Here is a 26957-nt window from a genome sequence, read left to right on the forward strand (position 1 = left end):
CTCAGTGCCCATCACCCAGTCACCCCCACCCCCGCTCTCCTCCCCTTCCACCACCCCTAGTGCATTTCCCAGAGTTAGGAGTCTCTCATGTTCTATCTCCCTCCCTGATATTTCCCACTCATTTTTTCTCCTTTCCCCTTTATTCCCTGTCACTATTTTTTATATTCCCCAAATGAATGAGACCATATAATGTTTGTCCTTCTCCATGGAGATTTCTAATCCAAGATGCAGGGAGCACGGACTTTCCTGAGATCGAACAGATCCTCCCCGCAAGGGCGCAACTCTTCGTGCTGCGGCTTCTTGCTTTAGCAGCTCCACACAGCAGCCCCCACCCTCGGTTTTCACATTGCATTGGACGCAACATTTCCATCAGGCAGGTCTGATGATTCTCGCTTTACACGTGCAAACACTGAAGCCAGTTACACTCCTAGGGAGAGGGCAAGCCAAGAACTGAACACAAAGCCGTCTACCTCCATGGTTAAATCCTTGACCCCCACACTGCCCTCTTCCTCCACACTTGGGTCTATGCCCTGGCATCTGATCAGGTCCTTTCCTGTTTAACGTTCTAGAGCCTTCTTTGTTTTCCTCTGTTAGGCCTGTGTGTAGAAGGTTTTATAATCATTTCCAGTAACTTGTTTTCTTTGGTCACCCAACTGGCTTATTCCTATTCTGGCTAAATGAAGTATAAAAGTTCAGGGAGCTGGAACTGAGAGCTATATATTTGGTCACTACCCCGAGGTCTCACCGGCCTTGTGCTAGTAGAGCTCAGATCCTTAACTCCTTGCGAGGATATCTATCCATCGCAGGTGACCCGGGGCAAATGCTTGACCCCCTCCTCCCCCCCAACTTGTCAATGTTCTCCACTAAGATTTTGGGGGGTTTCTTCCTCTCCTCCAGCAGCCAGTGTGGTCTGGGAAATTCAGAATCAGCTTAAAACCAGTTTGAGTCAGACACAAAGAGGAAAGTATTTCCATGGAATGATCTGTAATGCACTTCAGCCAAGTAGACGTGAATCGTGTGATTATTTTCCACTGGGATGGATACTCCAGGGCTAAGAGCTTGACAAATGTTGAATGGAAATGGAGATTCGACACACAAGGAAATCTGGCCCTCTGGCAGGGTCCAGCACCACCAAGCTCTCCCCTCCCCAGTAAGGGATGCAGCTTGGCTCTCGGGTGCTGGCCTTCTGGCGTGCTCCCTTCACTATCAGCAGGAGCATGAATGGTCACCCCGCTACCTGCTCTCCGAGGGGTCGGCTGAAGCCCATAAGGGCAGCAGAGAGGCAGGAAGGGACACTATGCCACACTTCTGGAGGCATGTAGAAATCAGGGACACTGAGGCACGGGGCCAGTAGGGCCATTATTCACCCCCCCCCCCGGTCCCATTTTATTGGATACACATTCCTTGGTTAGCATCTGGCGTCTTCTGTGTTCCACCATTTCTAACCTCTGTCCGAGTTCCCAACCTTTGCTTATTTGCTGACTTGATCTAGATCTATCAGCTCTGCTCTGAGTCTAGAAGGTCAAAAAAGGGCCACTTCTCTCCCTAATGTTTTAAGTTCCTGCCTCCCCGACCCTGAGTATCTTAGCTAAGAGGAGGAGAGCCCGGACCTCCATGACCAAAGGCATTTTCCAAGTTGCCCTGCAAGTGTAGATGTTGCACTTTGGACAAGAGAGTTCAGGGAGAGGACATCGGGGAGTTTTGCTTCTTCAGAGCCTGGCATTGGAAGGACAGACTGGTGGGTGAATGCAACGGGCCTAAACTCTTCATTTTGCCAGCACATTACGCCACCTGTGCGGCGCAGACAACTCAAAATTAATCATGGTATACGGCACCAGAAAAAAGCGGATTGTACACCATTGCACAGATGGGAATGTTAAGGCTCCGATGGGCATGGGCTGCAGGGGATCTCCGAGGATATTTTTCCAGTGGCTGTCTGACAGGCAAACGGTGGGCTGAAGGCCAGGCTCGGACCAGGAACAAGGAAACTGCAAGTCCACAGGAGGACCCCAGTGGCTTATGAGAGGGGCTGGGCCCTGTTACCTGACACGCTGCCTGTTGACTTTGGATGTCTGCTCTAAAAAATCTTCCTCCTTCCGCCCATGCCTGGCCAGGGTCTGGAGGTGGGAGAGGCCAAGAGAGCAGTGAGAGCAGTTTGGTAACCTCTGAAAAGATTTGTTCGTCTGTTCCTGCCTCTCAGAAGCAGAGAATGAAAGTCTCTGGGGCTCTGGATTGGCCCCAGGGAAACTGAGACAGCCTTTGGCCCACGGCCAACTTTCCACCCGGCTTCACTACCCCTTGCTCTTCACAGCAGGTTCCTCTGGGCAAGACACTCCAACTACAGTTTCTGCCTTCATTGCCCCACCACCCAAATGATGAAGACACCCCCCCCTTCCCCGCCCAGGAGCCTCTGAGGAAATGTTGTTTTCACTCTCTGATTGGGAGTGAACAGAATTAGGGAAACAGGTGAGGGGTTGGACATCTGGGCCACGACACAGGGAGGCAGGTAGTCAGGGAGAAAGGTGGCTCAGTGAGTGTGCATAGGAGAAAGAAGAGCTCTGAGGCTCTCATGCGTATTTTGTGCAGGAAGCTGCCTGCCCCAACACTCTCCAGTGACCAGAACCACCTTCCTTCCCGCTCTCCACGTATCCACCACCCAGCTGGCCATCCTCCAGCTTGTCCCTCCCAGAGGTTGTTCTTGCCATTGACATGACACTGGCCAGTCACAGATGTCATGCTCCCAGCTCCTTAAGAACAGCCTTGGGGAGCCTCTATGAAATCACCCAATAGCCAGGCAAATACAGAGTATTTATAGCTAATCTCCTCCCCCCCACCCCACCTACTCCCTAACAGGGAAGCTCACCTGGGAAGAGGTTCAGGCCTCTGAACATACGTCTGGGCTCGAGAACTCCCCCAAAGCCTACCTGAGCCCAACCAACTAGACTATTGGAGCGCCCACTTCCACAGTGGGACTCCTGGCACGACCACACTAGGGCCCATCCTCCCAGCCAGCAGCACTCAGCTAAGCACCAAGGGTAATAGTCCCTATCCCGGGGCTTAGGACAGGCGCGGGGAGCTGCCCAGGACAGGAAGAGCACATGCTGTGTTCCTGCCCATCGAGGACAGCTAGGCCCAGGAATTGCCAGAATGTTACCTGCTGCTGGTGAGGGGAGGGCTGCTTAGACATGACAATCCCAAAGACGGGGAGAGGGGCTTGATGTTTAGCTTTGGTGGATTCACTGTCACAATTCTATTTTTCAGTGATCGACATTGAAATGACTCTGTATGATTGGTTTGCTGAGGAATGCCGGATTTTGGGGCTGGCTGGCCTGGGATTAAACATTGACTCCAGATGGGGTTAAACATTGACTCAGCCAAAGATCTGCACATGGGAGCAGAGAATGGGCAGTAAACAGCAGTGATAGGCTGCTTCATCTGCCCGCTCTTATCTCGCTGGGCTGGCAAACGCTGCGTTCATAAGCGCCATCCGCAGCGAGGGACACCAGAATGCCAGGAGAGCAGGGGACGTCTGGGGAAGGAGCCCACAGCTTGGGCCTCCCCTTCTCTATGGGTAGCAGGGTCAACCCAGGGACTTGGAGCATCAGCTGATGACACCAGCCCGTAGGGTTGGACCTGCACAGGCCTCTATCCTTGGTCCTCTCCAGTCTTCCCTGAATGCACTGAAGGTGCAAATCGAAGTCTGTTGCCACCCGTGGAAGCACAATTCAAAAGATCCATCTGGAGAGTAGAGGCTTTGGGAAGTGGAAGAAACTTCCTAATGCTGGAGGACCCTGGTGCTTGACCGGTCTATGTCATTGCCTCATCAGGGCAACGTGGGCAAATCATGCCACTTCTCTGCCCTTGGTTCCTCCTCGATCAGCGGGAACCACTTTGTTCTGAGAGCCTAGGCTGCCCCATTCGTTTGAAGCTGAATCCTCAGCACCTACGTGATGCCAGCCCCTGCACATAATAAATATACTTAGTATTTGTAACAAATACACAGGATAAGTGTAATTCACCCCATTTTATACATGAGAAAACAAAGGTTCAGAGACCCTATGGAACTTGTCGAGGGTCCCCTGGGGCCAGCAGGTGGCAGGGCTCGGATATGAAGCCGGCATTCTGGGTCCCGTGAGCTATCCCCAAGCCGGCCCTGCCTCTCCATGCTGGCTACCGCCCAGCTGGTGTTGCTCCTTGGCAGCAGTGTGTGGGGTCGTGCCTCCTCAGAGAATACAGCCTTGGAGAACACAGATGCACACTTCTGGAATCTCCCTGGACCTCACCCAAACTGGTCATGGGCACGGTAGATGCTTGCAGTAGGCTCCAAAGTGGCCCCCCAAAGACAGTCACCCCCCTGATCCCTGGAATCTGTAAATGTTACCTTATTTGGGAAAAGGGTCTTTGCAGATGTGATTCAGTCTAGGGACTTGAGATGAGGAGGTCATCCTGGATTATCCGAATGGACCCTACACACCATCACAAGTGTCCTTGTAAGAGAGCAGAGAAACAGCTGAGGCCACACGCGGAAGGCAACGTGAGCACAAGAACAAGACTGGGGTGATACAGCCAGGAGCCAAAGGCTGCTCCGGGGATCCCACAGCAGCCGGCAGCTGGGGGAGGCGGGAGTGGGGAGCTTCTCCCCCAGAGCCTCCGGTGGGAGCACAACTCTGTCCACCTTGATTCCGACTTTGGGTCTCCAGAACCGAGAACACGTTTCTGCGGTTTCAAGCGGCCGGAGCTACAGTGACGTGTTAGAGCAGCCCCGGGAATCAGAGGCCGTGCTCAGCCGAGCCCAGACTCCCAGGACTGCAGAAGCCTTGAGGACCACGTGGCCCAGTCCTCCCATTTAGCAGAGGAAACAACTGCAGGCCTAGAGGAGGAAGCAACGTGGCCAAGGTCACTTGGCAAGTCAGAGGCAGAGCCCGAACCGGGACACGTGTGTTCCGAGCCCAGACCAGTGCTCCTGCTGAGTCCCTTCAGACGAGAAGCCCTAGTTCTCATTATTGGTATATTCTTCTCGTGTTATTATTTCACGGGGTGGGGGGTAGTTTAAACCACATGATGTGACGCGAGCTTCAGAAGGTGCGATTACTGCTCTCATCGTCGTTAGTGCTGAGCTGGGCCGTTGACCCCTCCTGGCCAGTCCTTCCCCACGCAGGACAGGGAGGCAGGGGGGTTATGCTTTAGGGCCACCGAGTTCCTGATGGGGAAGCCACAGCGCCAGAGGGGAAGTTGGGGAGCTCCAATCACACCACCAGCATGTGGCTGAGCCCAAAATAAGATGCAGGGTTTTGACTTCCCGACTCTTCCCTAGGTTCTACTTCTGGTTTTCTCTTTGCCCAGAGCTGGATCGGTAGGCCAGGTGGGCTGTGCACACGTGTGTGTGCCTGACACAGTCTGCCAAGACAGTTTTGGGGACTCCTGGGAGCACGCACCAGAACGTGACCTATTCTCCCCAGTACAGCACAAAGAACCAGGGGTGGGGGGGATCTGGGGTCTCCAAGGCAGCCAGAGAGGTGACCATTTCCTGGGGGTGCCTCCCCCAGCCCTGCAAGCACTGACCACGTTTCGGCCCTAGCACCCAGGAGGCCTCCCGTGCCCCCTGCTCCAGTCCACACGATGAGATCTGAGTCATCCTCTGCTTGGGAAAGTGAGTTAAGGGGAACCAAGAGAACAGCCGGTACCTGCCGACTGGGTCTGGAAGGAGAGAAGTGCAAGAAGGGGGGCTTGCGGAAGGAGCTGCCACCCGGCAGGCCAGGCTTGCCCGAGCCCCGTGCCCCCACCACCCCCATCTCCCCTCCCACGTGCCTGCTCCTAGGCGCCCCGGAGATAGACTGCCCAGCCACTGTGCACCTGGGTGCCCCCCAAGCCCCACAGCGGGGCCTTTCAGGGGTCGGGAGATGGACAGGGGTGGAGGTGTCCCGAGTGGCTGGGAGGCGCCAGAGCCGGGGACCTGCACCCTGCTTGTCCTGCGAGCACGGCCAGGGGTCCACGGTCTTGCCCACTCGTGCTGCTGCTCCACTTACATGCCAACAGTGGCCAGGGGGAGCCAGGGGAGCGCAAGGCCTGCTGCACAGGACCCCCCACGGCATCGGGAGGGTGCAGGCCAGCCCCAGGCCCTGGCATCCACCTGAAAGACAGTGGAGGGCTGGGAGATGGCAAAAGTCCTACCCGAAGGAGCCTAGAAGTAGGGACAAGGGCGGCACGGAGTGGACCACAGGGAGTCTCAGGATGAGCGGGGCCCAGGGCCACTGACCAGCAGTCCAAGTCACATCTCAGAGCACAGGGCTGTTCGTGCCCCAGGAGGAAGCCGGCGTAGAACCGCGACAGAGCCGGGTCAGAATAATCGGACATTCCTTCTCAGAGCCCCCGACAGTGACGTAGAGCCACCCCCTTGCCCCTGCCCCATTCACCCCAGACTTAACAGAACCAGAGGAGAGAAGGGAGATGAAAGGGAAACTGAGTCCCAGTCGAGGCTCAGCTTTGAATCGGGAGTCAGGTGACAACGACCCAGAGCTCGTTGAACTGGACCGAGCTTGCCCGGGAGTGACTAAGGAATTTTATTTTCTTACATTAGTCAGATCGTGCACTGAAGGGTCTGAAATCAAGCTCCGTGCTCGAAAATACAATTTCTAGTCTTGCCATCGGCTGTAGGGTTGCAGGTTAACATCCACTCCCGAGGGAGGGGTGAGCTAAAATAAGACCCGGGGCTCTGACCGCCTGTGTTTCTCTGGGACTCTATTTCTCCTTTCCTCCTTCCCCTTCTGGGCTGCGGCCTGCAGGGCGCTGGAGGGAGAGCCTGGGGCATCCTGCACAGGTAGGATGGGGCGGGACGGTGCGGGACCTGGTGTGTGGCAAGGGGTGCAGGGGCACATGTGCGTGTGTGTTGGGGAGTGGGCTTCACTGGTGTGACATGGGGCTGCTAAGAGCATCTGGGCACCTCTGGGAGGCCTAACCGGATCACGTCGGGGAGACAACCGAGGACTCACTGACAGAGGGAAGGAGGATCCCCTCCACCCCCTGCCCCAGCTCGGGACACCAACACCGACTTTGCTGTGGCCCAGAGCCCGGGTCCCAACGGGACTCTAAGGTCCACCATTTGCAGGCGAGCCCAGAAGCAGCCCGTCTCTAACCTGCATAGGGAGCGAAGTGGGAAGAGCCACAGTCCCACGCGTTCCCGGAAGCACTGGGGCTGGTAAAGTGGGGGGCTCTTCAGAAGATGTGTGAAGAGAAGACCTCCTCCGGGCGAAATACCCCAGGACGTTGAGGGTTCCTGACTTGGGGGGCGGGCATGAGGCCAGGGACTGCGAGCCATTCCTGCCACCTGTGCCCCATCACCTGCACAGGAACCTCATACCACACCTGGACCAGGGGTTTACATCTAATATCTGGTTACACCCTCGACCTGCAGGTTTGGGATTACTATCCCATTTTTCAGTGAAAAAAAAAAAAATATATATGTATATAAAGGTGACTTGCCTAGGATCTTGCAGCTAGAAAAAGGCGGAATAGGCTCTTCATGCTTGATACTCTGTCTTGCATCCTGCAGTGATGGAGGGTTCCCTGGGAACGGCCTCCCCAAGGTCAAGGGGAGCAAATGGAACCAGTCAGAAAAGCCGAAAGGAAAGGAAAGCAAGAGATCTGTGAGAGTCACGTGGCCCTGGCCGGCCGCCAGGCCTCGGGGAGAGTGTCCCTTTAAGAGCCCAGGTGTGGGTGAAGCCCTGCACACAGTTTCAGTTTTGGCAGCACCATCCGGTGTCCTGCTGGCAACTTTGGGAAAGCCCCAGGCTGTGGACTGGCCAGTGGGCTGCGCCCCCCGAAACCGACTTGCCAGGAGAGGAGAAAGTGGCATAAAGTAAGTGTGGCTGCTCCGGGGTCTGCGAAGGGATGTGTCTGGGAAGGGCCTGGGATGGTGGCTTAGGCAACCCTCGGCCCTCGGGGGGCCGCAGCCCGCGTGGCTGAGCGAGCGGTCGGGGAGCAGAGGGCCACGGCCCAGAGGTGAGCAAGGGCGCGCGTGTGCGTGGGAGCCCCCACCCCTTCTCTGCGAAGTGTCGGCTGCCGGGAAGGAGGAATGTCCATGGTCAGCACGTGTAGTCACTTCGTCCCCTGAATTCCCGACTATCTCCTCCGCAGTTCATCCTTGTGACCCTAAGCAAGTCACCCCATCGCTCTCGGAGCCTCAGTTCCTCCATCTGTAAAATGGGGATCCAAATAATACCTCTCACTCCGGTATGCGGGGTTCGCATGAGAAAATAGGTGTCACGTTGCTTTGTAACCTCCGGAGCAAAATGACAATTGTTGGGTGTTTTTCAAGTTAGCTCAGGTACCCCAGGACTCACTGAGCACCACAGAGACCTGGATAAGATATTGCATCCCACGTGCCCGGCGCGTAGCAGGTGCCCCACTGATCTTGGAGGCTTTCCACCTCTCCTTTCTGGGGAGGGCGCCTGCAGCCCCTGTTTCAGGGCCTCAGAGGGGCTCTGGGATCCTTTCCTGTTTGAACCTAGCTTTGTTCCAGTTGATTCCTGCATACGGAGGCATCATAGGCCCCATCATATCCCCCTGCCCTCGCCAGCATGGGGGAAGGAGGTCCTCCCAGGGTGAGGTGGGTCGAGCCCCTCCCAGGCACATACAGCCTTCTGAGTCCACTCTCCACCCGCCCCCCAGCTCTGCAGCCGGGAGGCCCCCCACCCTCCATGCTCCCCCCTTGCCCATCCCAACAGCATCCCCAGCCGGCCACGGGACCCTCAGCCCCAAGTGCAGCGGTTGCACAAGCTCCATTCCCAGTGCCCTCAGCTCCGCTTGGGCAACTGGCCCAGGCCTGGGGCCACCAGAACTGCGGGTGGCTTGGCCCCGATGCCTCTGCCATCGCTCTCCCCCTTCACTAGGGGAATGGTGGGTTCCTGAGCTTCTGGAGAGGAGATGTGCCCATTCATGGGTTAGGGTAGAAGGCAGCCGTCTGCTCCCCAGAGCCAGCTCTGGATTCTTCATCCATCCAGCCTTCTCCTTGGCCCTGGACGTGGTGACGTAACAGAAAGAGCAATGAACCAGGAGTCAGGAGAGCCACTAGCTCTGTGACCATTGCCGGCCTCTTATCACCTCTAGACCTCTGTGGCTTTATTTTATCGATAGTGTGAAGACCGCAAATTCCATGTAGTGAAGTCACGCACCCCAGGCTTTCACAGCTTCACCTCATTCCCACCTGAAACAAATCTAGGAGGTAGGCAAGGCAGGTGTCACAATCCCATCTATAGTTGAGGAAACTAATCCTCCATGGGTGAATGGGTGACTGCGAGTGGTATAAGGTCACCCAGCAAGTATGGAGGTGACATTTTGGTATAACCATTTTGCCATGGCCATGGGGACCTTTTGACATCATGTAAAAAAAAAAAAGGACAAAATACCCAACTTAAAAAAAAAAAAGTAGTATTAGCCGTGCATGTACTTGACGGAGACCTTCCTCAGATATGTCTTGCCCTGTCTCTGGGTGGGCTGGGGCTGGGATCCCAAAGTCCCTGGCATTGACCACGTAGGAAGAAGTTTTGGAGGCAATGGGTCCAGTTACAGGAAACAAACATAGCATGCCTCACACGTGGTAGGGGCTACGTAAATAGCAGCTATTATTATCTTTTAGGAAGAAATTTCCCTGTTGGCACCTACCTCTGGGTTTAGGTGTCTCTTCACAGGAACTATCTTTCCTGTGAAAAGTGAAGAGGAGAGACCCGGACTAACTTTTCTAGCTCCCTCCTCTCCTGAGCGCTTCTTCTCCATTTCAAGACAGCATCGCCTCTGCTCTTGGTCCAGAGTACCTGAATTTGAATCCCATGGCAGTCACCTACCAGCTTTGTGACTCTGGGCAGGTTTTTCACTCTGCCTCAATTGTCTCATCAGTGAAAGGGGTTTGCCTATTTTATTCTCTCCCTTAGGAGGGAGAACAAGTGAGGGAAACACGGGGGAAGCACGTGAAAAGAACTCCACGTATGCTGGCTATAATTATATCTCCCATTTCGAACCTACTCTCCTCTTTCAGACCATGCCGGTCCCATCAGAGTAGCTCACCCCCAGGCCTCAAAGGACACCCACTGAACAGACTTCTATTGTCTTCTCACTCTAGGACAGGGAAAGGAGAAGACCGTGTTGATTTTAGGAGGGAGATGGGAAAGGAACTAACATTTTTTAAGCCGACACCATACTAAGGACATTGCATATGCTGTTTCATTTAATCCTTATAATGATTCTCTATACCCGGTGTAATTGTCTCCAGTTTACAAATGAGGGCTTGAGGCTCCCGGAGTTGAAATACCCTGCCCCCAAATCACACAGCCCCCAAGTGAGAGAGCTGTTAACCAAGCCGTTAACCAAGCTAATGCTGTGTGCCACGCTCACGTGCACAGCAACCGTGAAAGTCAAGTGCACAGACCCCCTACACCCTTGTGCTTAAGAGTGATTGTAACCTCCTACAACTGAAGGGCACTTCATGCTATTTAAAGCACTTCCATAAGCATACCCCATTATCCCCTCCATATTCCCGCATCCCACAGAAGCCTTTCTCTCTAAAAGATTCAAGAGACCGTGATGCTCATTTTACAGATGAAGCATTTGAGCCAGCATATTTTGCCCAAGTGATACAGCTCTCCTGGGGGCTGTGACAGCTCTCAGGACCTCTGAGTTCTCGTCCATCCTCTAAGCTCCTCTTCATGCAACTCTGCCTTGCATGCCCCAAACCAAGAAGGCATTTGGCAAAGTGAAAGAAATCAGCCCTGACTTGACCCTTCCCACAGACAGGATGGGGATGTAACCATTTCCAATCCCATTCGACTTTGCTGAGCAGCTGGTCGTTGCCAGATGCTCTCATGCAGGCCCCTCAGGGTTGTAGAGGTCCATCTCAGTTGGCCCTGGCTTCCAGGAGCAGGAGCAGACGAGAGAAGTATCTAGGCATCAGGATGGGATGGAATCAAGAACAGAGTTCTAAGTTTTTGCAGAAAGATCGTCTGGAAATCTACCAAGCTTAATCCCAGGGCTTTACGGAGCTGGTATTTCAAATGCTTAATTTATGCTTAAACTTTGCATTAATGCAGGCTACTTTAGACAGGGACCGGACTAGAAAGTCTTGGATCTTTCTAGCTCATACATTCTTCAGACCCCTTGACTGTTCTCTATTTTCTTGCCTTCTAGAATTCTTTTTTTTTTTTTTTTTTTTTTTGCCTTCTAGAATTCTTATTCCCTTCCCCCAACATTGCCTTTACTTGGAGAGTCTCCCACACTCCAGGACTTCTATAAATCACATAAACTCTCCTAAGCTCCTACCTGTCATTTCAAGCCTGAGGCCCTTCCAAACCACACAGACTGCTGTCTCTCCCTTAGTGACAATGCAGTTTCTGGGATCACTCTAGTATATGCTCTGCTCCTGCACCCAAGGGAGATAGAAGGGATAGTCCCAAATGGACTCAGGCAGTGCCTCTCCTAGAAGTAGGCAGGCACCTCTCAGTCCAGGCCAAGAAAAGCCCCATCCCCAGCCAGGCCAGTCACTCCCCACTCCTCTGAGCTCCAAATTTCTTGCTCCTCCAAGCTCACACTCACAGAAAGTCGCCAGAAACTGCCAACTTGGCTTCAGTCTCTGTAGTACACACTTTCTGTCCTCCCTCAAGCCTGTGGGGCTGTGATAACCCTGACTGACCCTCTGCTCTGTACCAAACAGATGAAAAGCTCAGAGTGGCTAAAGGCCATATGGTCCCCCAGCAGCCATGCTAAGCCCTAGTCCAGGAGATCCCTCTCCCTCTGAATAAAAAAGGAAACTATAGATTCGACGGACAAAGTTTTGGATCCCAAGCTAGTAGAGCTGAAGTTCAGTCACTCTAATAATGGAAGGGGAACCAGCTAGATTAGTTTTTTAAGGTAACAAATTCTGTTCTCCAGCATAGCCTACAACTCTGTCCCAATCCACAATTGTGTAGACATGTTATAAATGTGTCAGAGATAGCAACTTGGGAACATGAGAATGATTTACAATATCCCAGTCTAGCTGGGAAAAAGAACAACTCCTGCTCTGAGGACAAGAAAAAGTGCCTCCATGCATGATACCTTAGCCTATGTAGATTCCCCAAAGGACAGGTCCCTCTGCTCATCTAAGTAACCCAATTCTGCTGTGGGGCTTGGGGCCAAAAATCTCTCCAACCTTTAGCTCTTCCATCTACAACATGAAGATAATTATATCTACCTCTTGGGTTGCTGTGATGATGGATGAAGTCATAAAAGAAAAGCAGTTAGCAAAGCCAAATGGTGCCATAGTAGGTGCCCAATAAATTTTATGCTCTTTCCTTAAGCAAATTATTTAAACCAGCCCCAACCACCATGGACCAGTGCCTCCCTGGGACATGAATTTCCCAGATTTGAGAGAAAATTCTGGTTTGGAAAGGAAGGGATCTCTAATGATACTCAAGTCTCAGGGTCCTTTCAGCTGCTGGCAGAGAAACTATGCTTCAAGTTTGACTTTGAACAGAGTCCTGAGAGTGGGGGCGCCCTCGCCCTCCCATCATCTCCCCTGTGATTATACTGTGTTCCTCACCAAAGTCATTCTCTGCCTGCATTGCCTTCCCAGCTGTGCACACCTGATGCTCTTGTCCCTGGCCTGAGGCTATGCAAAGGGTTATGGGTCCGTGTGCATATCCTCTCCCCAGGTGGACATTCCCAGCCATTTAAGCAGGTCACAAATGGAGGAAGCCTGGGCCAGAAGTTGTGGCCCGCTCCCCACTTGGGAAAAGCAGGCATCTGCCTCTCAATAACTGCAAGCAAATCACTTTTATCAATCCAGAGGAGGTACTGCATCCCTCAGCTCAGCCCATGGGAAGACCTATTCTTGTCTCAGAGAAATATTAAGGAGCTTGCTTATCTAAAGGTGAGAAGAGGAACCAGAACGAAGGAAAGCACTGCTGGCTTGACTCTTAAAAGCATGTGGCATTTTGTCATTGCCCTCAAGGCCAGTGCAAACTGCAGGTGGTAATTTCCCTGGGTCTCTGCAGCCCGCCCACTCCAAGCCTTCCAGAGGAGACAGACTTCTCAGCCTTCTGACATCTGGTCCCACCTGGAAGTTTCTCTCATGGTGACCCGTAGTGTCCCCTCGGATGGTTCCCCTAGCCAGCATCTCCCGAGTGTATCCAGTTTGGAGCTGATGCTGGCATTTGGCTAAGAACCTACCCTAGAAGTTAATCATTGGCCTCATATGAAAGGTCCGGGGCAATTAACTGGAATCAAGAAAACGTCAGGCTGCCACCTGACACCCATATCTGTGCCCTCCTTCCCTAACCCACACTCCTCACTCTTCCAAAGAACTGGAGAAACAGAGTGCCTTTATCTGCACAAGGAAATAAAAAGGTTCCTTGCTGGGGAATTCCCCCACGGAAAAGAAATAACCAAGACAAACAGCTCTATTGCCTTTGGCTCAAGCAAATGAAGGGAGTCTCTGGGGGCGGGAGCAGGGGTGAGGGTGGTAAGGGGAGGCTGGGAGATCACTCCCTGGGCTTCCTAGTGCTTAGAGCTTCCTTATCTTTATAGGTCCTCATTACTGCCCTGTGCTTGTTGACATGGTTTTCTCCCTTAATGCTCTCATTGTCAAGTCCACTCCGAAGGTTAAAGCCTACTGAAGTCCGTGGGAAAGTGGCGTTCCTCTGTCCCCCTCTTTCCTCCCCTGGGCTGCAGTGAGGCTGATCCCTGGGACCCTCAGACTGCACCTCCTGCCCCAGCTGAAACAGAGAGATGGGGCCGCTTGTTGCTATAACCATTCATCCAGTGAGCTATTCCTGAGATCTTACAGATCTTGCCTAGGACCATGCCTCCCAGATGGGGACATAGGAAAAATGGCACCTGTGTCCTTACCCCAAAAGGAACGTGCAGCTTAGTTGAGAAGACAAATATCGACACATAACTATTAAGGAATAAAAAGCACTGTGGGATAATGGGACTGGGAAGTGTAATGGGAAAGGCGGAGCCATTCATTCTTTCAAAAGGATTTATGGCAGTTACTGGAGGTACAACACCAAACAGGTGTTACAGGAACTCGACGGCCTAATTGGCCTTGGAAAATACAAGATTGTCATCTTTTGTATTGTTGTCTTTCAGCTTCCCACAAAGAAGTTGACCTGAGTGGCACAGCCCCCTCAGGAGCCACTAGCGATGAGGCTCCTCTTCCTCACCTGCCTGCTGGCTGTCTTTCCAGGTGCGTCTTTCAGGCCCTGGCCCATCCCTCCAGGACCCAGTTCCCTGGGAACGCTGAAATCATGCCTATACCCAGGGATGTCACTCTCAAAACTTGCACTCCCTTGAGGAGGAGTCACACAGACGATGCAGAAAGGTCATGTCTCAAAAAAACCCACAATGACCAAGTGTTGGGGGTCTGGAACAGGAATGGCAATTCCTCATTTCAAGGCCAGGAGTCTTCACCAGGTCTTCCCCAGGAGGGCGGAAAAAAAGACCTTGACCTCGAACCAGACATCCCTATAAGTTGCTCTGGGGTTTTGAGGAAATGACTTATCCTTCTTTGCTGTCAATATTTTAATCTGGGAAAAGAAAAAGAGAAAAGAATCTACAAAATGTTTTTGGAAACATAAGAAAATAGGGACCCCTGAGTGGCTCAATGGTTGAGCGTCTGCCTTAGCTCGGGGCGTGATCCCGGGGTCCTGGAATTGAGTCCCATATCGGGCTTCCTGCAGGGGGCCTGCTTCCCCCTCTGCCTATGCCTCTGCCTCTTTCTCTGTGTGTCTCTCGAAAGAAAGAAAGAAAGAAAGAAAGAAAGAAAGAAAGAAAGAAAGAAAGAAAGAATAGCAAATGCAATGGGGTAGTCCCCACAAAGTGCCCTTTTTTTAAAAATTTTTTTTTAATTTTTATTTATTTATGATAGTCACAGAGAGAGGGAGAGAGAGGCAGAGACACAGGCAGAGGGAGAAGCAGGCTCCATGCACCGGGAGCCCGACGTGGGATTCGATCCCAGGTCTCCAGGATCACGCCCTGGGCCAAAGGCAGGCGCTAAACCGCTGCGCCACCCAGGGATCCCCAAAATGCCCTTTTTTTAATGAACAAGGATATCATGAAATAAGTTTGCTGTTTCATTGTCCTTAAAATGGTGATCTTTAATGTGTTACAGTTAGAGTTTAATAATGATTAATCAACCATTTTACCCAATTGCAGCAAGTCATGTAGCGTTGTCTAGTAGCACTTGTCCCACTGTAGAACACAGCAAATAATCCACAGAAGGCACATGTGCTGGGGGCAATATTCATCTCCTGGGGCAGGCTATCTGGATCTTTTCAGTAGGCTTTACCTCCCAGGGCCTCAGAAAACCTCTGTCATTTGTCCCCACAGTGGTCTCCACGAAGAGTCCCATATTCGGTCCCCAGGAAGTGAACAGTGTGGAAGGTGGCTCAGCATCCATCACATGCTACTATCCGGCCACCTCTGTCAACCGGCATACCCGGAAGTACTGGTGCCGACAGGGAGCCAAGGGCCGCTGCACAACCCTCATCTCTTCGGACGGCTACGTCTCCAAGGACTACGAGGGCAGAGCCAACATCACCAACTTCCCAGACAGCAGCACATTTGTGATGAACATTGACCACCTCACCCAGAATGACTCTGGGCGCTACAAATGTGGTCTGGGCATTAACAGCCGAGGCTTGTCCTTTGATGTGAGCCTGGAAGTCAGCAAGGGTAAGAACCCAGGTTCCCTGGACTCCTCTGGAAGAGTGAGAGGGACTCATCTCAGTTGCAGTGGGAGGGCTTGAGGAAGAATTGCCTGAGAGGGAAGAGTGTCTGGCACGGGGTAGGGAAGGCTGTGAGTTCTTTTCCCAGAGGCAAGGACTCTTCATAATAGAACCTGGAAATGAGACAGATGGGACCTCCTTGGGGGTGATGGGTACACTTTCTAGGTCTTCAAGGCCTGTAACATTGTAGGGTTTTACCAAGGCAGTAGCTTAGAAGAGCATCAGGAGGACAAGTTCTCTCACTGTTTGCTGTAGGTGTGGCAAGAGGTCTTTGAGCTGAGAGAGACAGAAAAGGCAGGGAGAGATTTATAGGGATCCTCAAATTCCTGCCATTAGTGCACCCTTCAGATTAAGAACTTAGGTCACCAGAAGGCTTCTTACGAAATGCATTTTTTTTTTTTAACCTGGTACCCATTAGGCCATCAACACCCTCAGCATAAATTAAATGATCAGTTCCTGAAGGAGTGGTCCACTGAACAAGCCTGTTCTAGTTGAGGAAAGAGAAAAATAGGAAAGATCTTTCTGACAAGGGTTCAACAACACAGGGCATTTTAGATAATCCAGGGAAATTAAGAGAGAAAGAGGTCTTAAGAGAAGAAAATTGGAAGGATTCTCAAAGATATGTTTTATTCCTTTGGGATATGCCCAGTGTTATCTGTGAACTGAATAAAGAGTTCATTCAGGTGGTCATGGAGAGTCATAAAATGGAAGAGTTTTAAGAGCTGAGGAGAGCTTGGAATTGACCCTATACAGGATGCTTGGAAGAACGCTGGGGACAATGAATATACAGCATCTGATTAAACACTTTAAGTGGCAGAAATTCATTACTTTACAAAGCAGCTCATTCCATGTCTGGACGGTTGTAAATTTTAGAAATTTCTATCACAACGTACTGAAATCCATCACCCTATATGAACATTCATTCTGTTTAATTTCAACACACGTTAATTTGGGCACCTACTTTGTATTGGCATCATGCCTGGCACTGCAGGGGAGTCAAGCTTGTGTAAAGCGTGTCTTTGCTCTCAAGGGACTTCCAGACTGTGGGGACATAATTAACTATATGCGAGATCAGATTGTAATAAGAGAGACAGATATAAGTGTCATGAGAGCCCAGAGGAAGAAGAGACTAGTGTCAGCTTGTGGGGGGGCTTCACGGAGGAGACGGCAATAAGGCTGGGTCTTGGAAGACATATTGTGACAGTGTCCCTCTGGGAAGGAGGGCAATGAAGGTGATAGGCACACCCAGACCCCCACTGGGAATACTGAGCTGCCCTGTGTTGCAAGAAAGTGAAATCACCCCTTATCTTGCAGGTCCTGGGCCCCTAGTTGACACTGAAGTCTACACAGCTGACTTGGGTGGCACAGTGACCATCAACTGCCCTTTCAAGCCTGAGAATTCTGAGAAGAAGAAGTCTGTGTGTAAGAAGACAGACAAGGGCTGTGTCATGGTCATTGACTCCACTGGGAAAGTCAACTCTGACTATGGTGACAGAATAAAGCTCGATATTCTGGGCACCGACCAATTAACGTTCAGATTCATTATCAAGCAAGTCCAGCTCAGTGATGCTGGGAGCTACGTCTGCCAGATTGGGGAAGATACCATTGGTGAGAAGAGCAACATTGACCTCCAAGTGCTGAAGCCTGAGCCTAAACTGCTTTATGGAGATCTGAGGGGCTCCGTGATCTTTGACTGTGCCCTGGGCTCCGACGTGGAAAATATGCCCAAATTTCTGTGCCGGATGAGCAGTGAGGAAGCCTGCGATGTGGTCATCAACACCCTGGGGAAGAAGGATCAGTCTTTTGAGGGCAGGATCCTGCTCATTCCCAAGAACAAGCGCTCCTTCAGCGTGCATATCACCAACCTGAGGAAAGAGGATGCAGGGAACTACCTGTGTGGTGCCCATTCTGATGGCGAGCCTCACAAAGGCTCACCCATCCAGGCCTGGCAACTCTTTGTCAATGAAGGTGAGACCTGAGACGGGGAGGGGAAGAGGGGAGTCAGCCCAGCAGGTGGATGCCTGCCTCACACCCCGTGAGTCTATCCAATATCCAACAGTCGCCAGTGTCATGTGCTCCCCATCGAGCCTTAAACTGCATGCTATGTGGACAGCTGGACAGGAGAGCAAGAAAACACGGTCTCAGCCTTGCATTATTTACTCATTCTTCTCTGTCAAAGGCCTTGTGATAGCTGTCCCTGATTAATGAGTAGGAAAGGGACACTCCTCATTGCGGCAAGACTGCAGGTTGTTTGGGGCTCAGAGAGCCACTATGAGGACTTAGCATGGAATCCCAGTGCCATGGCAGAGCTTGCAAGGGCCACCTGTCCCTTCTCCCTGTCTTTTGAGCAGGATGGCACCTCATCCCTCACATTCGAATGGGAGAAGGGTTGGCTTATCTTGGTCTTAGCGCTCTCCCAGGAAGGCAATGCCCCAGCCTCTAACTTTCCCCTTCAACATCTCACAGGGGTATCTGTTATTCCACCACCTGGCCTACTCAGCTCTAGTTTGGCAAGCCAGCAAGGTGGTGAAGTCATTCGATCCCTGCTGCCTCTCACCTGGGAGCAACCTGCACAGTTACCCTCATGAGAAACAGCAAACCAGTACTTGCAGTTGATTGTCACTTGTGACTTTTTGCTTAAGGGGCTCCCATTCCCTGCTCGTCACTTGTATATCTAGCTTGATCCTCACCACATTCCTCAGCATCTTCAGTCATCCAGTGCTCCCACCGGATGTCAGCTTTAGTTTTTTGGAGAATGGCCATCTTTTTTTCTGAGATGGCCTCCAGGGTCTTCAGCAAGTAAAGCTTCTGTGCTACACAGTTTATATTTTAAATCGCACCAAATCCTAAATGTATTTTCTTAATTTGGAGAAACACCATCTGGTCATTGTTACGGGATGAGCTAATAAACAGCCAAAAACTTAGATAGAGAGAGATTTTATAAGAAGCGCAAAGAGAAGAACTGATGGTCTCTCCTTAAACTCCTCCCATTCTCTGCACAGAATAAGGTGGGGAGAGGAAACAAGAGACCCAGACGAGTGGTGAAGGTCACTGGAGTCTGGTTGCACGTCTCCAGCTCCAGGCTCTGTGACGTTAGGAAATTCCTTCTCATTTTCTGAGCAGAATGAGGCAAATAATCGACACCTGACTCTCCACCCTCGCGGAGACCATGGGGAGGAGGCTGCCTATACCGTGTTGGTAACGTTCCATTCCATCTCTGCCTGTACTTCCAGAGACCGTAATTCCTCCTAGCCCCTCTGTGGTGAAAGGTGTGGTCGGAGGCTCTGTGGCGGTGTTCTGTCCCTACAAGCCTAAGGAAACAAGCAGCCTGAAGTACTGGTGTCGCTGGGAAGACACTCAAAATGGCCTATGCCAATCTCTGGTGGAGAGTGATGGGGGGGTCACGGAGCAGTACAAGGGCAGGCTCGCACTGCATGAAGAGCCAGGCAATGGCACCTACACGGTCATCCTCAACCAGCTCACCGCCAACGATGCTGGCTTCTACTGGTGTCTGACCAACGGCGATACTCACTGGAGGTCCATGGTGAAGCTCCAGATTGTCGAAGGTAAGAGCTGTACTGGGCCAAGGGAAGGGAAGGTGGGCAGCCCTAGGACCTACCAGTCAGCAGCGACATCTCCCTCAACCACCTTCCTCCCATCTCACTGATGGGACAGACCTCAGGAGAGGGCCCACCTGTCGACATACGTTTTCATGACTGTAACAGGTACCCTTTCCTGTGCACACCCCGCGCTCTCCGAACTACCACATGTTGCACCTTTTATTATCAAAAACATTGGCCTCTTTTACAGTATATGTGCCACCAGCTGAAGCAGAGTACAGCTCTTTGTATTGAGTCTGGAAGAGAAGAGCAAGGAAAGCAAACTGAGGTCAATGTGCGAGAGTCTAGATTAGTGTGCTAGTCTAGATTAATGCATGAGGGTCATCAATAATAATTATTATATGGGCACATAATTACATTCTTTATGCATCCAGTATAATGTATTTATTTATAATGCTATCCAGAGAGGAAATAGGCCATGGACAAAGGCCCCGCCATACCCAAAGGTCCCCGCCATACCCACTTTCCTGCAGTATCACCAATGCCAACTTGTGTGCCTATCTCTTTCTCCCTCCCTGCTCTAGGAGAACCGAGCCTCAAGGTGCCCAACAATGTCACTGCTTTGGTGGGAGAGACTTTGAAGCTCCCCTGCCACTTCCCATGCAAGTACTACTCCTATGAGAAATACTGGTGCAAATGGAGTAACAAAGATTGCAAAATCCTGCCCAGCCAAGGCGAAGGGCCCAGTGACGCCTTCGTGAACTGTGACCAGAATAGCCAGATCGTTTCTCTGTCTTTGGACCCAGTCTCCAAGGAGGATGAAGGCTGGTACTGGTGTGGAGTGAAGAATGGCCTCCGGTACGGAGAGACCATGGCTGTCTACGTGGCAGTCAAGGAGAGGGTAAAAGGTAAGTCTCTGAAGACAAGATGGTCTGTGCTCCCCAGGACACCAGAGCAGCCTCCTACCTACCAGCTATTCCAATGGAGGTGGCTCCCAGGTTTGGCTACAAGAAACTGGAAGCAGGAGGAGACTTATCCTCTATCTAGTCTCATTTACCCTCCTTAAGGAGCATCTGAAATAAACGTACAAACCAAAAAAAAAAAAAAAAAAAAGGGTTTGCCATACAGCCTCAGCTTCAAGACAAATCCAATGGTTGCCCCCTTCAAGCTATTTTGAAGCCCTTTCTATAAAAGAAATCTTCTACACAGTGGAATTTCAAAGTCATTTGAAAGTCACTCTCAAAAGAGAGCCAGATATCTTCATGTATAAGATCTGATGGAGAAAATTAAGGCAACTTCTTCTAGCATGTTTGCATTTTAAGGCTCTTTTTAATACGTCGCATGAAATGTTTTATCCCTATGGGGTATGATTAGTCCCTCTAGAAATCCTACTATGTCTGGGTCCCACTGGTCTGGTTCACTGAGGGGCCCATTGCCAAGCTACCAGCAGGGGGCAGCATGATTGCACTCAGCCCTGCCATCAGGAGACCTGGGGGCAGGGTTTCAAAAACAGAAAAATCTCCCTGTCTCCAAATGATGGGTCAGCCCTTAGGCAGAGCCGGGTCTGTGCCGTGGAGCCTTATAGACAGAAGTGAATTTGGTGCGAATGGGACCAGGCCCTTGGGACAGGGCCATCTGTTTCTAGTTCTCCTGGACTCTAAGAGCCTCGAGACCTCACCCTGGTGTGGTGATTGCTAATGAAATCCCTCTCCTCGGATTCCCTAACCTCAAGGAGTGAAAACAGAGAAAGAACAATAATCCAGCCCCCCCCCCCCATCTTTTTCCAGGGTCCCAAGATGTCAGCCAGGTGAATGCTGCTCCCGGTGAGGAGGCGGTAGAGTCAAATGTCCGGAAGGTTGAGAGCAAAGTCGTTCAGAATCCCAGGCTTTCGGTAGACAACGTAGCAGTGGAGACTGGAGACGCTGCTGGTGGGAACAGAGCATCCGTGGACACCAGCAGGTGAGAGAGAACCTCCCAGAGGAGGGGGCCTGAGGTTGGGCCGCGGGGACCACGGAGGAGAGCCTGTGTGCCTCTCACTGGTGGGGCAGCCCTCACTGCCTTGGTCTGTGCGCAGGAGGGGCCGGTGGTGCTCTCTACCCTTCTCCTGCAGCCAAGGTGGTGTCCACTGTTCAGTTCAATTTCCCAGGCCTGAGACGCAGAGAAGGCCCAGTCCCCACCTTTGCCATGTCTGGAAAGTCTCCTTTCAAGAGGAGAGCTGGGGGGCTGTATCAAGAGGAGGGAACGGAAGCTAGTGGGACCCAACCTGCTGGCACATCCTGGGACCCAGGCTTCCCTTCCAGGGACTAACTCAGTCCCTTTTCCAGCTCCGCAGGACAAAGCGGGAGCTCCAAAGTGCTTCTCTCCACCCTGTTGCCCCTGGGCCTGGTGCTGGCAGTGGGGGCCGTGGTAGTGGCGGTGCTCAGAGCGCGGCATAGGAAGAACGTCGGTGAGTACCCGGGATGCCCTTGCCCCACCCTCCATCTCCAATCCTGAGCCTTTGGGCCTCACCGGGGTGCTTAGCTGCCTTCAGCGTGGGGCTGCCACAGTCCCTGAGAAAGCGTTCTGGGAAAGTGGGATGGGCAAAGATGAGCTCGTACTCGAAATCCCCATTAAGTGCTGCTGTCTCTGGAAGGCCACCTGTGATGGCTCAGGGCTCAGGTTCAGAGGCCAGGAGGAGGAACTCAGGGTGCAGGGGGAATGACGCTTCTGGCCTACTTTGAGAACTGGCTGGCCGTGTGACTTCGGGTATCCCCACTTCATGCCTCAGTTTCCCCAGAACTTGGGGTAATAATAGTAATAAGTGTCTCACCGGGCTGATGCGAGGACAGAAGGAAGCACTATGCTTTGAAAGGTCAGGGGTTGTTGGGGTGCCTGGGTGATTCAGTCGGTTGAGCATCTGACTCTTGGTTTCAGCTCGGGTCATGATCTCAGGGTCATGGGGTTGAGCCCCACATTGGGCATCGCTCTTGGCTTCTCTCCCTTTCTCTCACTTTCCCTCTGCCCCATTGCCTTCCCATGCTCGCTCTCTCTCTCTCTCTCTCTCTCAATAACTAAGTAAATAAATATATCTTTAAAAAAAGAAAAAAGAAAAGAGAAAGAAAGGTCAGGGGTTGTTGAGTCTTGATTCTCCGTGAGAAGGGAAGGGTGAAGGAGACTCTGATCATTTCCATTCTGCTCTGGGTCGGAGTCAGAGGCGAGCGACCTGCCGTGCTGCCCCCTCCAGCTATGCTGCGGGGCTCCCTCAGAGGCAGCACATCCTGCCCGCGTACGTCCTCTGTCCCTCTGCCAACTCCTCTTTCTCCTGGACAGACCGGATTTCCATTAGAAGCTACAGGACCGACATTAGCATGTCAGACTTTGAGAACTCCAGGGATTTTGGTGCCAATGACAACATGGGAGCCTCTCAAGTCATTCAGGAGACAACTCTCGAAGGACATGATGGTAGGTCTCTCCCTCGGGGGAATGCCTGACCACACCCCTCCCTGGGAGAGCAAGAGTTAGACCTGACCCTGCCTCTGGGGTGGGAATATAAGGCCAGTGAAGGCTAATCTCCCCCGCTTGCTCCTCAGAGTGCAGTGCTGCCACCACCACCACCACCACCGAGAAGACCATGGAGTCCGAAGAACCCAAGAAGGCAAAACGAGTAAGAGTGAGGAGGGGGAGGGAGGCCTCATTGTGTGACAAGGAAGTGCAACATGAGGGACAGCAGTTAGACCTCAGAAGAAACTACCTCAACGTGCGGGGGGCTGATGTCAGAATAGGGAAGGTAGTGGAAATCGTGCTCGGGAGAACTTTTGGAGGACAAGATGTGCCTTATTGCTTGTGGCACCTGTGTGGCTGAGGCAGGGGAGGGGGTAAGCTGATGGGCTGCGACACGTGGGAGGCAGCGAGGCTGAGGGTTAAGAAGAAAGTGCATAGACGCTGCAGACACAGGGTGGGAAAGGTCAAATGTCAAATGCTGGCGATTAGGTGGATCCTTCTCCTGGGCTGCGAACCAAACCGGTGCACTTGACGCCACCCAGCCTCCCTTGAGCATTTGCTCAGGACCAGCCTTCTGCTTGGGTTTGAAAGACATTTGCTGGCACTGGGCAATTTGGTAGTCACCAGAAGCCCTTCCCCGCCCCAACCAAGTGCCATATAACTCGCGATCCTACCAGAAGTGACTCCTGGCACTGGGTCACATATCACCCTCCTCCTACCCCCTGTGTCTCCTTAATCCCAGGGTGTTAATGCTTGCTATCGTATGGACTCTCCCTGGAAGCAGCAGAGCCCCCCAAATCTGGAACAAGTAGGGGATTAAGCTGGTGCTGGAGATGGCTTTCCCCTCCAGCTCTGTGTCGTTGCCAAGCTCCATCTCGGAGCAGGTGGTAAAAGAAAAACATGAACCAATGTGGCTAACACCAGTCTAGAGCACCTCGCTTGTGGACTGTGTGGGCAGAGCTTCCGGGGACAGGCCCCAGCAACAGAGGTGGTTCCACTCTATGTGTCAGAAGACGGTAGTGAGACAAGGGGAGATATTTTTAGAAACTGTAACTTTCCGCTTCTCAAAATTAGTCCTTGGTGAGCACGGGGAGTTAGAACAAGAGCAATAGGGCAACACAGGCTTGGATTGCTTAGGCCAAGATTATGGATTCAGGATATTTAGGGCCTACTCTCCCTCCCACCCCCACCCCCTGAGCCAGTGTCCCAAACACTGACTCCTGTCCTGTTGCCCCCTTAGTCCTCCAAGGAGGAAGCCGACATGGCCTACACCGCCTTCTTGCTCCAGACCAACAGCATGGCTGCTGACGTCCAGGAGGGCCACGGGGAAGCCTAGGCGCCAGCTGCTCTCTCCTCTCCCACCACTCATGACAATCGCCTTCAGAATCATATTGATCCTCAGGGGACCTCAGCTCCAGGGGGCTTCACTGCACTCACACTCCACTTTCCTACCTGCGCTCAGAGGATTTGCTGGTCCCTACTCAGTTCGTACCCAAACCTGGCCTAACTGTTCCTGGTGGGGTTGAGGGGTCCAGAGGGGTTCCCTCTGCAGCTTCTTTTAACAAGAGAACCCAAGATATAGAAGGAGAATTAAGATCTTAGAGGCACCTTTCAGCAAAAAGAGAGATCACATGGGTGGGGAGCTAAGTTCAGAAAGAAGGCTTTTCTGCACATTTCTAGTGGGATCCTCAACGGGATTGTCCTCTCCACTCCACCCTTCCCTCTCTCCATGTCCCCCTCCCTTCCATCTTCTCTTCTTTCCTCCCTTCCATCTTTTCCTTCTTTCTCTTCTTTTCCTTCAAATACATATCTGGATACGCACTAGAATCAAGGTGCTCTTCTAAACACTGGGACAGAGACCACAGACCCAGCCAACAGCCTTTAGGTAAACACCACTGAATCCTCGGAAGCTGCAGTTCTTCTCAGTATAGTTATACTCACCAAGGCCTGAAATCCTCACCAGGGACACTCACCTCCGCCCATAGTGGGAGAAATCATAACCTGTCTGGAGTCCCAGGGCCTGAGGGATCATGTAACATGGGCATACACACAAGGAATCATAAACACACATGCTAACCACTTCACAGCAGAGAAAATTGAGGTCCTGAGAGGTGGAGAGGTTTGCTCGAAGGTACCATGTAGCATAAACCAGTGTCAAAACCAGGGGTGGCGTCTCCTGTCCTCTTGGCCAGGAATCTCTCTACAACAGCCCCTGCACTCCTGATGGAGGCAGAGTTTTAGAATAATGAGGAGGAAGAGGAAGAGAAAAACATAATGGAGACTGGTCTTTCGCATGCCCCCCTCCCCCTCCCAGGGAGGAGGACTCTTTTCCCTTTCTGTCACTCAGATGACCCAAAAGAGTGTTTGGCCACTCTTTTATACACTTACGTGGATAAGCCACTTATGTGAAGCCACTTATGCCAAGAGTTTCCAAGCAAAGGGAAGGAAAGGAGGTGTTTGATGACGCCAGGGAGGGGCTGATCTCCAAAGAGCTAAGGTTTAAGGTCTTTTCCCCTCTGAGCTCTGTACTTCCACCAGCACCTACCAGCTGACACTCGCTTACAAATCAAAAATGTGACTTCATTGATAATTAAAGACCGTGATTGCCACCAAGAAGGCTCAGACTGCATTTGTCCCCATACGTTCCATTTCCCAGACAACCCCTTCAGAGTATTTTGCTTTGGTCCCACTTTTAGGCCCCCCACGCTGTGGCCCTTAGTCAAAGTTCCCCCCCACCTCCAGTGCTGGGCTGAGGGAGGCTAGCAGACTGCCTACAACTGGGACCAAGATGATCTTCAATAAAAGAAGTGTTTGGGGTCCCCACCAATGGTCAGGACCTTAAAGTTCTGTGTTACAGAATGTAATACACCAAAAGCAAATGTAACTGTGCTTCTCTTTGGCATTAAAAAAAAAAAATCTTTGCTAAGCATCCATGGAATACTTGACCTTGAATCTCATAACTTCCTGGGGTACCCTCCCAGATGGAGAGGCTATTAATAAAAAATCAAGTAACCAAATGAGTCAACTCCCTCCATAGAAATATTAACTAGAAGCTAGTTAAATGATAACCAAGCTTTTAGAACAGTTGACCCAAAGTGTCTTGGGGAACAGCAATTACATAAAGGACCCCCTTGTCCGCAAGGCCATTCCTAGGTTCTGGCACTGCACCTTGTCATGTCCTTTAAGCCCCAACCCCGTGCCGGACTCATCCTCAGGGCCTCTGTACATGAGAATTCCCTCTGGGAGAAGGTTCTTTCCAGGCTTCTATCCTGCCTGATGTGGGGCAGAAACTTTACTTCCACATTGATCTCGAACATACTGCCTCTGACACGCTGTGCTTCTAAGCCTGCCCCTGACAAGACTCAGATTTCAGATTCCTCCTTGGTCCCCCCTCCTGCTCTACCAACTGCAGTTCCCGGGCTTGATTCCCGGACCATGACCTCGTTCAGAGCCTTCGGCTCCACCCCGACCCAGAGAGGTGGTCGTCAGAAATGTTTATTTCTCTGTTCTCTATAATGGCGATGGACCATCAATCCATATAATAATGGACCATCATTCCAGAAGAACCAAAACTACGAGGTCCATCAGAACCTATCACTCCTTTCTCCCCTGGAAGCTGCTCCCCGACCTGCAAAGCATCATGCCTGGGGCAGAAGTGTTAAGATGCAGCGTCCGTACTAATGCCAATAACCCACAAGCCAATCCTGAGCTCACAAAGCCTATCCCAGTCCCTAGAATCAAAGGCCAAGAGATGCCACTAAAGCCATAGACAATCTTACATGATTCTGAATTGATATTATAAATAGGTGATAGCAGTATAATCACGTACTACCCCAAGTCCACCTTAAATCTTTTCATGAAGAAGGGAGCTGGTCTGTAGTTGAAATGGGGTATCTCATAGGTTAAAAAGTCACTAGTTTGGGGGAATGTATTGATTTCCGAGGGTGGCTGTAACCGAGTACCATGAACTGGGTGGCTTCATATAACCGTAATTTAGTGTCTGACCATCCTGGAGGCTTGAAGCCTGAAATCAAGATGTCTGCAGGGTTGAGCCCTTCGGGAGATGTGAGGGGGAATCTGTGAGGGGGCTCGGCCTCTCTCCTGGCCTCCAGGGGCCGCCAGCAATCCTCAGAGATCCTTGGCTCACAGTCGCACTGCTCCATCC

At 51.8% G+C, this 26957-nt stretch overlaps 1 protein-coding gene and 1 long non-coding RNA gene across 2 annotated transcripts; one reads left to right on the forward strand and one right to left on the reverse strand.

The window, feature by feature from the left end:
* Nucleotides 1–245: 245 nt before the first annotated feature.
* Nucleotides 246–3267, reverse strand: LOC140595090 (uncharacterized). The gene is made up of 2 exons (XR_011996476.1): nucleotides 3155–3267; nucleotides 246–427 (listed from the first exon to the last, which is right to left on the reverse strand). It is a non-coding gene; the product is annotated as an uncharacterized lncRNA (long non-coding RNA).
* Nucleotides 3268–7495: 4228 nt separating this feature from the next.
* PIGR (polymeric immunoglobulin receptor) lies at nucleotides 7496–25405 on the forward strand. The gene is made up of 11 exons (XM_025987313.2): nucleotides 7496–7855; nucleotides 14116–14212; nucleotides 15355–15699; nucleotides 17067–17720; nucleotides 18986–19318; nucleotides 19897–20220; nucleotides 21100–21271; nucleotides 21637–21758; nucleotides 22622–22753; nucleotides 22882–22955; nucleotides 24033–25405. The coding sequence occupies exons 2-11, from the start codon at nucleotides 14170–14172 to the stop codon at nucleotides 24126–24128; spliced, it is 2295 nt and encodes a 764-aa protein (XP_025843098.2). The 5' UTR covers nucleotides 7496–7855; nucleotides 14116–14169; the 3' UTR covers nucleotides 24129–25405.
* Nucleotides 25406–26957: the final 1552 nt, after the last annotated feature.

Source organism: Vulpes vulpes, chromosome 13 (assembly GCF_048418805.1).
Source record: "Vulpes vulpes isolate BD-2025 chromosome 13, VulVul3, whole genome shotgun sequence".
Lineage (NCBI taxonomy): Eukaryota > Metazoa > Chordata > Mammalia > Carnivora > Canidae > Vulpes > Vulpes vulpes.

Excerpts from the sequence above, each read along its gene's own strand:
- PIGR (XM_025987313.2), top strand. The coding sequence starts at position 14,170 with ATGAGGCTCCTCTTCCTCACCTGCCTGCTGGCTGTCTTTCCAG. Across the intron at positions 19,319-19,896 it reads GAAGCTCCAGATTGTCGAAG|GAGAACCGAGCCTCAAGGTG; the intron begins GTAAGAGCTGTA and ends TCCCTGCTCTAG. Across the intron at positions 21,759-22,621 it reads GCGGCATAGGAAGAACGTCG|ACCGGATTTCCATTAGAAGC; the intron begins GTGAGTACCCGG and ends TCTCCTGGACAG.